Source organism: Chrysoperla carnea, chromosome 1 (assembly GCF_905475395.1).
Source record: "Chrysoperla carnea chromosome 1, inChrCarn1.1, whole genome shotgun sequence".
Lineage (NCBI taxonomy): Eukaryota > Metazoa > Arthropoda > Insecta > Neuroptera > Chrysopidae > Chrysoperla > Chrysoperla carnea.
Window position 1 is genome coordinate 25,879,446 of NC_058337.1, and position 13,197 is coordinate 25,892,642.

Consider the following 13,197-nt stretch of genomic DNA (forward strand, 5'->3'; position numbering starts at 1 on the left):
TTCAAACTTTAAATAAAAACCCTTTTTTTTAAGATTTAAATTTCACAAAGCATATTAATTGAAATTAGATTCGATCGTTTTATATTTATATATTTAATATTAAAAACTAATTTTTCAAAAATATTGTAAGTAATGGATATTCCTGTACTTACAACAAAAATATCGAATAATCTATAAACGGCCCAATAGACTTTCATAAAATATAGAGCTATTCTTATTAAACCAACCTATTTAGCCTATCTTATGATTTGCTTTTATTTAAATGAAAATCCATTTCATAAGGTAACTAAAAAAGGAAACCAGCAACGAAAAATTACTACTAATATTTATCGACTGAAGAGACCAAGCATAGTTAGGAATTCTTCCAATTAAATTAACTTACAAGTGAAACAAAACTAATATGAAATCGGTTAATCGGGAGAGGAGCTCCGGGCATACTTACATAAACATCCTTGACATAGGTAAACTCAAGCTCTTGCTTAAATCTCTTTTTAAAGATTAAAAAAAATTTAGTTTCATTGAGAATAATTAAATTTAAGTTTAAAATTAAACAATTAATGAAAATAATCGACCGCGTAGATTCGGTTCGCGTAGAGTAGGTGCAATTATTTTACAATCAAATTTTCTTCCTATTCGTCTATTTGTATTTTTATTTTAACCCGTCAGCACTCGCGATATGGCCATTTTGCACAAGCTCGATTTAAAACATTTATTTTTCATTAGTATTTATATTTCAATAGTATATGTGGTTGAAACTTCTTCTATCTTTATTTAATTTTATCTATTTTTAAATTATGAGTTTTTCATTAATTGTAAAGAGCTTTACTTTTTGAAACTCCATAATTAGGATTGAAGAAATAAAATTTCCAATTAAAATTAAATTATTAAAATATTAAATAAATAAAAGTGGACTAAGCAAAGAAAATTGGAAATTTTATTTCTTCAATCCCTATGAGTTTTTCATTGGTTTTTTTTTCAACCAATCTACAGTTTAAAAATTTGTCCTTTAGAAATTGTGAGAATTTTTTTCATCACGACAGTAAAGGTGTAAGTAAAAAGATATTGACTTCCAAAATTTTCGAGCCTGTTCGTGTACTTTCGTTTGGTTAATTTAAGTCGAACCTGGTAAATTAAAGAAAATTTGTAATAGCAAGAAATTTGGTGAAATTATTTAAAATATTTCTAATACATATCTGCTCTAATATTTTCACTCTCAAATAACATTCAATAATCACGTAATCAAGCCATTTTCAATTAGCTATGTATAGCCAGTGTAGAATGCGTGATAAAATTCCTCATCACGCGACTAAAGATTACCGAACGGTTTACCCGAGTGCTGACAGATCAAATAAAAACACTATATTAACAACAAACTAAAAAAATCGTTGAAAAATACGAAAAAATCAATTTCAATGACAAAGCTTAGATCACAGTTTGAAACTCATTACGAAACTCTTTTTTATCCGGCTTCCAAGGCTCACTGTCTAGGCTGGGTATTTTACATGCGAAAAGTTTCGAAATTAACAATATAATTTTCTATGAAATACGTATAAATATGCTGCCAATAAAATAATTTTATTGAGACTGTATCTGTCAAAAAGTTGTAGAATTTTGAAGAAGATGTCGTTCTCTTCTTTACAGTACGCTTATTTGTGCAAATTTCAATATTATATTTCAAACAGTTACAATAAAGCCTTGGTCAATTGATCTTCTACCGTCCGGTGGCATAATACTGCAGTTCCAAATCGCAATTCAATTGTCACCATAACACACTTCTATCATAACAATTGCTTTGTAAAAAATGTAACGTACGCTATGAAAGTTGTGAAAATAATATGTAATCAATAGTTTTCATAAAATATACAAATTAAACCTTGACATAAAATAATTTTGAAAAACAAAGATAAAAAAGAATTTCACAATGAATTGTAAGAAAGATAAAAATATTTTCCTCAGAAGCCATTTAATAGTAAATAACAATTTAATGAGAGTTTGGAATATAAACTTTTATATCAGGAAACATTAAAATATTTTATGATTTGTTGGTTTTTTACAATTTAAAAATTGTAATAGAATGTTAAAACTTTAACTGTATAAAAATAGAAAAAAAATTGAACATGTATTCAAAATATATTATCTACATAGACTAATAAAGTCTTTCTACCATCTATTATTGAGCAAGAAAAAGAAGAAAAAAACAGATTTGAGGGACTTAAAACAAATGGACATATATGAGTCTAAAATCCCAATTAGGATCGACTTTCACCCATCTGTTTACCGAATGAAAGTTATTTTTAATGAAATATAAAATGTTAACAATTATCCCTGCAATAGATTTCCTAAAAAAATGTGGTCAAGACTACTTTTAATGAAACTCACAAGAGTAAAATTTTTGAAATTGTGCATTGACTTGCATATCTAACAAATTTTGATCTACTCGAAAGTAAAAGCCATAAAGAATATGCAGCAGCTATGTTGTCTGCCTCTTTTCGTTCACTATTATCACATTTATACAGGCTGTGAATAGTAATTATGTTTATCTGCTAATTCATTGACTGACATATCTAAATAAAGACAATTTTATTGTAAATACGGTGCTATATGATTGTCCACAAAATATCAGTCAAAAAAAAAAGTTTACAAGCTTTCCAAGTTTTGATATTTTTATTAAAAGTTGTCTTGACCATATTTTTTTTGGCAACCCTATTTGTAAATATTTTACATTTCATAAAAATAACTTTAATTCGGTAAACAGATGGGTGAAGGTAGACCTTAATTCAGATCTTGTACTATATGCCAATAAATTATATTTAAATTATTTTTAAGGTAATTGGTGATTCCAACAAAATGTTAAGAAATCTTCAAAACTGTTAATATGAGTAATTAAACGCCTAATGCACATGCTGTTTAATCACAGTTTAAATAAGATATTTGCAATTAAAAATGACATTTTTTACCCACGTAGCATAAGAGAAGCGTATGAAAATGGCAATCTTTTTAATTTTTTTCAGTGAAGGAGAGTTGCCTTTTTGACAAGAAACTAATATTTGGAAGAATATTATATTTAGAATCATTTCAAAATAAAAAATTAAATTATTCCACTTTTAGTTTATCTAAAATATTGAATTAAATATTATATTTCGAGTATTATTTTTTATGGAAGGGTGTAGGTGTATATTAATTGTATTGTATTTGATTGCAGGTAGTAGTGTATACTGCAGTAAGCAGTAAAAACACATGTTGTATGCAGTGTAGTTGTATAAATGTATATACTTACGTATAGGATGATAGCATGGGTAATAAGCCAGTAATTTTATACTGGATTATAGGGAAAGAACTGCCTTAAAACTATAAAACAATCTTTTTCAAAAATATAAGTTAATACTTCTACCAAACTGAATTACGTTTTTGGGAAAAAAAAGCTATTTAAAAAATTTAAAACTCTGCACGAATAGATAATAATAATAGAATAATTTTGAGATGTTTAAACGCAGTATTTTGGCGCTCTCTGTTGATGATGAATTAATATGTGAACTGTCAGTTTTTGACAGTTCAATATATAATTATCACTTAAAAAAAATGAATTTACAACACAGAATTTTCAATCGTTATTATTAAGTTTTCTAATAAAAAGTCGTAGAATAATATAAATCAATGTAATACCATACAAAATATAAGTAATTAATACCATACAGTATGTCAACGAATTTGACAAGCCAATACTATGACGTTATGTCTGTTTTCAAATTTGAATTTCCATTTTAGAAATTTTGAATTCCTCTCACTGATTTTGCACTTGTATTAATTAATTTTAAGTAATTAAAAAGGAATTAATTACTAAAATAATGGTTTAGTTGAAATGTCCAGCCAATAAAGTTACGGGAACAAAAAATATTTGAACCAAATTTAAATTTTATGAATATTTCCTATTGTTTACAATTCTGTATTTAAATCGGTTTTCAATAATTAAAACAACAGATAAATCATATAAAATTAATTATCTGTCAAAATATATATAAATTAAATCTAATCCTTAAATAGCTGTAATGAATTACAATGATACCTATAAATATTTTGATACATATGTAAATAGAAAATTGATTTTGTATGATTGCAAATTTTTTACTATACCTATGTTAATATTTATTGAATGTTATAATTAATCACTAATAAATACAAAAGTGTAAAATACTTATTATTCGAATACAAAATTATTCACCGAAAGGATTAAAGTGCCCCTCACATGCCTAAAAATAAAACCAGAAGGCATGGCATTTAAAAAATAGGTAGTTTCTAAGACTATAAAAACAACGCTAAGCAAATTAACATATCTCACGTTAAACTCTTTCAATAAATTACCTGCTTATTTGGTTTTCGAAGTAAATAGCGTGTTATAATTTTGAAATCTGGTTAAGTAAATGCGTTTATTTTGAATTTCTCAATAAAAAATAGATTAATTTTCAAGATCGTAACTTATAAGAATCATTAATTTTACTATTATCTGCTAAATGATTTTCTTGTACAAAACAAGGCAATTTGGATTTTAGAATATCCGAAAGAACATATCCTTTGATATAGAGTTTGATTACCAAGATTACGTTGTTTGTCAACCTCAAAACGTTGTTTGTCCGAGTATCCTGATCTTCAGAGTAAACGATTCACTATGAAATCTTTGATGGTGGAAGCGCAGATAACCTTTCGTAATATTAATAAATAATAATTTAAATGAATTAATAAATAATAGTTTAAAAAACACGCTTTTGTAACTAGCTGAATGTAGAAAATAATTTAAAAGAAATCGAGTAATTAAGAAAAAATGCTTTTATCGTAAAAAAAGGAGGGGTGATTTTTAAGATATTCTATAATGACTTCACTTTTACCAAAATCTGTCAAGAAAATATTTAAAATAATTGAAATCTAGCACTAGTGTTTCACCGAAGCTACTAGAAAGCCTCGCCTCGCCTTAGTGCTCGTTATCCAGACACGAGGCGAGGAAATTTTAAGTCTCGTTACTAACCGAGGCTAGGCGAGGTGAATTGTCCCAAAAACCTCGCCTCTGCCGAGGCGAACTCCTCCGCCTAAATTTTATTTAATACTTTAGGAAAATTATTTATTTAGTAAAAATTGTATAGAAAATACTAAGTAAATAAAAATGATATTAAAATTAATAAATATTAAAAAAAATTTTTTGTTTTATAATTTTATAATAAAAAATAATTGTTTATATATTTAATAATTACCTACAGTATTACCATATTATAATATAATAATGTAATTAAAAATATTTATAGAAATAGAAATAATTGCTGTTTATTCTCATAATCTCAATATCTCATTCAAAAGATAACATTTTAGTATTGAGATTTTATAAAAAAAAGAACTTAGAAAGTATGGAAATTAATTTTCTATATTAGATTAATGTTAATTAAGTCAGTACATTAATTTTGATAAAACAGTACATAACTCTTGTTCCACATAATTATCGAAATAACAGTTTATCTTGAACGAAATATTCGATACATGTATATATATATCGTACAATAAGAAATAATCGTTTTACATATATATAATATACATATAGGTATGTATATATATAATATAATATATACAAAATGACAAAGATACAACGTATTATTAGATAAAGATGACAATACTTGTAACGATCATTTATAAAGGGATGCATCGTTACAAAATTGTAACAGTATCATTTCATCGAATATATAGTTCGAACATTCGAAGTCAAAGTTACACGCAGTGCTGAATATATATCATATAATACCTAAATAGCAGAGAATATAATAACGTATTTTCACGCATCATTTAAAAGTAGTGAATAATCATAAAAAATTGTTTTAATAAATTATTCATTGAAGAAAATCTATTTGTTGAAAGTACAAGGTAGTGTACTTTATTCTCGAATTTATAATTTTACTTTAAGTGATCCTTTAGTGCATTTTAAAAATCAGTAATTTATTATTTAAAGTTTTTATTTCAATTTTATAATTTCCAAGTCAAAAATACTCTTATAAATTTTTGAATTTATAAATTTGGTAATTCGACTTTTGGAAGTACATAAATAACTAAGCTAGAATCTTTCGTTTGTCCCAGGTATAGATAATAAAGATAAATCCACAGAATGTCTTCCATAATAATTGCAACAAGTAACTTTCGAAATCTGAAGTTTTCAAGTTAGATAAATTAGTTTTAACTGCTATATTGCTTGTATTTTTTCAATTGTGAATTCAGTTTTCTATTCATATTTAAAATAGTTTTAAACTGTACAACGCAGGAATTTTATAGGTGGATCTTATCTAAAAGAATTGCCTTAAGCATTCTAAATGATACATATAAATTTAGTTAAGTACTTTCTCATGTATAAATGAAATCTATAAATTAAAAAATCAAACTTTACCCTGAATCGAATAGTTGAAAAGTGTTCCTCATTAGCCAAATATATCTACGAATTTACAAAAAAGTGATTCATCGAATTTTTTTCGAACATATTAATTGAAAATATGAGAAATTAATAATTACTGCTTTTATTTTATTTTTCTGGATTGGTTTATATAGCAACTACTTGCTTTTAACATTAATCAATTTTGTTCAACCAACATAGTAAAAAATTTACTGGATAGAATTAAATACTTGGTTGTTAATGTTCTTAAATATGAAAGTAGCTTTCTTAGAATATATTTTCTTGTCTTGAACTTGAACATAATTTTTTTTTATTGTGAAGAAATACCCACTATTTTTTTAATTTATTTATTTCAAATTAAATACAGCGTACTTAATAGGCCATCCTTTATATGAAATAAATATTGGCTTATACATTTATTAACTACATATATTGTATTAAAGTTAACTTGAAGTGTATAGGTATATTTAAAACTTTTCAAAACAAAAAGACAAAAATTTCGCTAAAAAAATTTAATAAAATCATAGCTCAATGAAAACCTCGGAGCTAAAAACTATTTTCTCTTGAATTCTTTTATTTAGTATACAATTGTGACCCATGGATAAATTTGTATTTCGTTATTCTACTGGTTCCCTACTATAATTGTAATAAATCCTTATATTTTGTTATTATGACTCCAATCTTTGAGTAGAGCGGTTCTAATGAACCAAATACATGAATCCAACTGTTGCAAATTTTACATATTTCAAATCTTTAATCACCATCTTTATTCTTTTGTCTGTTATTCTTTATAGGTATAAAGCTAGCCTAAATTTTTTTGACTTATTTTTTTATTGAAACAAGTTAAAAATTTGTTTCAATGTAGTCCTTAAATAGTCTTACAACATTGAGAAAGGGCGATATTGAGAAGATTGCGTTGTTTAAGTTCTGAGCTTGGAAAACTATTGATTACTCCATTGACTTACAATTAATGAATATCTACTTTTTTTCGTATTCAACTAAGAAGATTATCGACTCTTGGACATTATCAACCATGTCCGATTCTCGAAAAAGCGACATTTTGAAATTTTCAAAATGTTTTAACACGAACATTGTGTCATAAAAAAGTGTTCGAGAGTCGATTAAATTATTATTAGAAGAGAAAAGAAGATATTCATCAATGATATGATGGCGGACAAATTAACAATTTGCAGGGCACAGATTTTAAAAAGTGCAGTTATTGCAAATAATTCCAAAAATGAACGGTATCTTTATACTTTTTAATTAATATTAATTCGAAAAATATCGAATTGTTGTGCATTTTATTAAAATATTTGTCAAATTACTTTGAAATGAAATATTTATAATTAGTAAAAGCAAAAACACTTGAACCATTATTATACGATTTTAAATAACTCTTGAAAGATAATTATTTGAAAATTTAACTATTTCTAAATTTTATATTATAATTCTATTAAAACCAACTAAAATGTGCACAATCTAAAATGATTCTTGTTATTAATTTGGAACGTTAAATGAAAATAGTTTTCCTCAAATTTTACACCAAATTAGGATATAATAGAATAAACTTCGTTAAATTTTACTTTATAAATTGACTTATAATGTATAATATAGTTCTTGCAATTGCCTTAAAACATTAAACAATTTTCCAATTAATCTTTCTTCAAAGATAGTAAAATTATGGAATAACTTAGATAACTTAAATTTCTTTATTTTTAACATTATAAATAATTTACTGTCAATACTAAATTAATGATTCGAACGAACCCTTAAATAATTTTTGTAATTAGTTTAACTAGAATTATCGAATCATTGATGTATGAAAATATTTTAATCAATTTTATATCTTTATATCTATTTTCCATTATAATTACCCAGTGGCGTAGTTAACTCCGAGTAGAGACTTAATAGTTAAAAAGATCGGTAATTAAAATGAGTTGGTACATTTACAAAATTGATAAATTCACAAAATAGACAAGTTGCATTATTTTTTTTTTCACAAATTCATTTATAAATGAAATAATAATTATTAATCTTAATTAAGTATATTTAAGTAATTTTTTTTTAAAGTTAATAATTCTATTATTTATTATTAAAAAAGTTAATTGTTAATATCCTTTAAAGACAGTGTTCAATATCAACACTTGCATTTTTTTAAATAAATTAGAAAAATAAACACATTTATGGTGGTCGATAGGCCGCTATTTGTTCTAGTTTTGGTACTTTCGAAGATTTTTCGAAATATTTTCTAGAAAACTTTTGTTGTATTTCGAAATCACGAGTTGAAGCTATACCTACAAATTTTAATTTCTTTTTATTTCTATCTTTTATAGTTTAAGAAAAAATGGAAACCAAAGTTTTACCCTAATTTACTCCCTCGCGGGAAAACAATGGTGGTTATGAAAAAATGTGCCAAACAAAAGTTGTAATTTTTTTTATAAGGAACATTTTTTTGCATTTAAACTTTTGTTATATTTCTAACAAATGAATCCTACGACCCAAGATCTAATTGACCTACGTTGCTTATTTACGGTCTCGAACTCACTTTTCGTCCTAATCACGCTACAAAATATTTAGCTTCATATCTCGTTTTTGTTTTAATGTGTTCACGGACAGACGGACAGACCAACAGACGGATGGACAATCGGAAATGGAATTATTAGTTAATTTTATGAACATCTAGACCAAAATTTTGTTTGTAGCATTCATATTTCTAAGCGTTACAAACTTGGGACTAAAACTAGTATACCTTGATATATGTTTCATATATATAGGGTATAAAAATAGATATATTTGTGAATAAAAAATGAGATTGTGATTGGCTGATATCGGTTGAGGCTGTGAGCTATAATCGGAATCATAATTATGTTAAAATATATTTAAAACAAGTTGAGAAACAAACTATTAATCATCATACATGTTATTTTATCATTTCTCCGTCCGGTGGCAATACTAAAGCGATACGTATTGACGTCACTGAACTGATGCGTTTAAATTTACAGTACAGAAATTCTTTTTAAATTTGCCCTAGTAATTTTAGTAAAGTTAAAAATAACAATAAAAAAAATACAACTTCTCTATTGAAAATTCGAAAAATTACAAAGTTCAATATTAAATTAAATCATCTTTGAAATAAATCAAATATTATCTCAATTTTTTATTTAATTTTTTTATTCAAGTACAGAGCCTTACGAGTATGTAGGCCCCATATCATTACTATAATAGATATGGTGGTATCTACGCTTCTATAATTTTCCATTGAATGAAAGTATGGAGTATAAATAGTAAAAATATTTATTTTATTTTGTAGGCATAATCAAAGAAAAACAAACCAGAAGCAACAAAATGAGAAGTCAACAGAATATGTCGCAAACAATGGGAAAATTATGGATATATTTTACAATATTCAGTATTTTAATATTAAATAATATTGAAATTATTGAGAGTCGATATTTACCAACACGATCACAAGATGATCGTTTAGATAAACTTCGTGAATTGTTACGTGATGTAAGTATTTCTTTTCTTTTTATTATTTTTACAAAAAATTTACCTAAGGTTGATCGCATATTAAAGCAATGTATAGATAAAAATTTGAATTTTTGATATGTTATTCAATGCTAACTCGTATTTTTGATATGTTATTCATGACTAACACTTTTAAAATAGTTTTTAAAAAAAATCAGACAAACATGTTGTGAATAGCAAATTTTGAATAATCACATACATTTTTGATAATATTGCTTCACTTTTTCTATAGATAAAACAGGTAAAACTTCTACTTATATATATTAAATCTCGTACTTAGATCTCGTAAAATTAAAAAAAAATCGAATGAAAAGTGTTTTAACATCTGTTAAAAAATAAATCAATCTGATACAAATAATTTTTTTCTGAAATTGAAAGGAATAGCGACTTTCAAGTAGCGTTTTTACTCTAGAAAATCTGTGTGTTTTGGAATTTTAAATGATAAACCGTGCAACGAATAAATAACAATAGTCGTCCGAGTAGCTATTGCTTTTCATACTTAAGGTAGTACCTACACGAAAGTGATATTTCAAGAATTTCTCAAAACTGAGAATATAAAATATTTAATTCATAATACACATGCTGTTAAAATTAGAAGATGATTTACCATGTCATACATGAGATATTAGCAATTAAAAGTGACGCAATTTGTACGTGTACATGGGAGAAGCGTATAAAAATACACAAATTTACAAATATTATATTTATTTATCAATGAATGACGTTCACCATCTCTATGAAAAACTAATATAATGTAGAATACTATATTTAGAAAATATATAAAAAAAAAATAAAAATTATTTACCATATAGTTTCGACAAAAAACTTAAATAAATAACTCGTTTTAGCGATAATTTTTTGTGGAAAGGATATAAAGACTAATGGTAAAGGTATATATCATAGTGTGTGTGTGTATACGTATAGAAGATATAATTGTGAGTAACTACAGTCTTGTGAAAATAATATATGGTATATGTATAATAGTCATAGCACAGTTAATGCACTGAATGATAGTATTAGTCCAAAACTTTTTGACTGGACTGTCGCGGAGGAACTACCTTAATACTCAAACTGCTATTTCTAAAATACTGAATTATTAATGAATTTATTCGTAAAGAGAAATGTAGATTAAAGGTTAATTGCGCGCTTGCTATGGAAAAGATACTGAGATGAATGAATACACCTGGAACTGGAAAAAATATTTTTATTATATTATACAACTTCATTGATATGCTGGAAATGGACAAACTTCCGGAGTAGATTGTGCCTAGGGAATTAATTTAAAAATTTCATATTCTCATATTCGATTGTCATTTGTGTTCAATTTTTTTTTAAATATGTGTTTGCCATAACGCACCTTCACTTGATCAGAACAATGAAACAAGTATAGTCGCATTTTTATTTGTTACTAGCTTGATACCCGCCCGCTTCACTGGACTTAAAAGTAAAAATCACCGATTTTTTGCCTCCACCTCTCTTGCTCTTACTTAACCCCCTTCAATAACACTCGAAGGGATTGTTTTACACAGCTTAAATATATGCATAGTACAATATGTTTAAGAGTGAAATAGTCATAATCCATTGGGTATATCAGAAAAAATGGTCTTGATTTGTTTGACATTTACTATTATAAATTTTTACAGAAATCTTTAACTTATGGTTCAAAATGATGATCATAGATGGATCAGTAAAATGTCAGATTAAATTAAATTTTTTATTTCAATTAAATTTAAACTATATTTTTATAATTTATTGCTAATGTGTTATTCTGATGTATAACCTATATTGTTGCGTAGTTTCATTCAAATCCAATCCGTAGATTTTGCGTGAAAGCATAACAAACAAACATACAAACAAACAACCAAACATCCTTACTTTCACATTTATAATATATAGGGATAAATTATAATATATACATACACTTACTTCTATATCTTGAAGAGTGTTAAAAGTTTAGTCCAAAGTTTTTAAATTCTAAAGCTAAGAAGTATCTCTATATTCACGATCTACTGAAATTGTTTTAATAACTTTATCCCAAAAATCTGTTAAGGTAGTAGGAGTACCAAGGCAATTTTAGATTTGGGTTAAAATTATTTGTACAATATTTTCAACTTTGATGATGAATTTTGTTATAACTTCATGAATGTAGACGAAAAATAAGAAGAAAATTTTTCGATATCGGACTCGGTTTTCGAAATATCGAAAGCTAAGTAATTAAACAAATTTTGCGTTTATCGATATTTTGAAAATTACATTAGATATCGAAAAATTTATTCTTACTTTTCGTCTTATATTGTCAAGTTATGACATAAGTCACCATCAAAATTGCACAAATATATTTTTTAAATTTGTGCCCCCACTACCGTGCTCATACATCCTTAATTTGGGCGGACACAACGGGATTTTTCCTTTCAATAATTTATTACTATGGTTTAAACTTTAGTTTAAATAGCTTCTTTTTTTTCACCGATTAGTTTAATACAAATCTATGAAAACATATCCTCCATCCACCGTTTTACCATAGAACCAATGTTAAATATGCCTGCTGTTGAAGTCATTTATTTATTGAAATAAATGAAGCTTTTTATTTAAAATTGCCTTGGTGCTCGGACAACCTTAAATCGTAAGAAATAGAAAAACATAGGCAAATACTTCCTTTTGAAACTTTTTTACGTACACTAGCCTTACAGTAAGTAATTTTTTACAGTTATTGGAAAGTGAAATTCAACGTTCATCTTCACTTGAATGTGGAAGTGCAGGACAACCATCGGTACAGATTGTACCAAATGATATTCGAAATGGTGAATCACGAACCAATCAACGTGAATTATTACGCGAATTGGGTATAATGCCTGGTAAACGATATTTCAAACGATCTTTACCATCATCACAACAGCAAATTGATTCGCTAGAAACTGAACAAAAAAAGTAAATATATTATATTTAGATTAATTATTTATAAAAAAAATTATTATTATAAAATAATTTATTTTCAAATAAAAATGTCCAAGGTACCTTCTGATAATGACAAAAAAAAGGGTTTAACAAAAAAAAACTGAAAATTTTAAAAGAAAATTCATTATAATTATCTGTTGTGTATAAATGTTTTTAAAAAAAGAAAATTTTAAAAAGAGGTGTTCTTAAATCCAAGTGTGGTATTTAATTTTAAAGATTAACTTAAAAAATTTTGTTTAAAGCTTTCATTTCATTATTTTATGCTTTGAGCTTTCGTATGTTTAAAGAAAATTATAATT

General features: G+C 25.8%; 1 protein-coding gene across 1 annotated transcript; it reads left to right on the forward strand.

The window, feature by feature from the left end:
- The first annotated feature begins 5,715 nt into the window (after nucleotides 1-5,715).
- LOC123296398 lies at nucleotides 5,716-12,875 on the forward strand. Its single transcript, XM_044877897.1, has 3 exons — nucleotides 5,716-5,898; nucleotides 9,726-9,925; nucleotides 12,651-12,875. Exons 2-3 carry the CDS (start codon nucleotides 9,761-9,763, stop codon nucleotides 12,873-12,875), a joined length of 390 nt encoding a protein of 129 aa, XP_044733832.1. The 5' UTR covers nucleotides 5,716-5,898; nucleotides 9,726-9,760.
- Nucleotides 12,876-13,197: the final 322 nt, after the last annotated feature.

Excerpts from the sequence above, each read along its gene's own strand:
- LOC123296398 (XM_044877897.1), top strand. The coding sequence starts at position 9,761 with ATGAGAAGTCAACAGAATATGTCGCAAACAATGGGAAAATTATGGATA. Across the intron at positions 9,926-12,650 it reads TTCGTGAATTGTTACGTGAT|TTATTGGAAAGTGAAATTCA; the intron begins GTAAGTATTTCT and ends AATTTTTTACAG.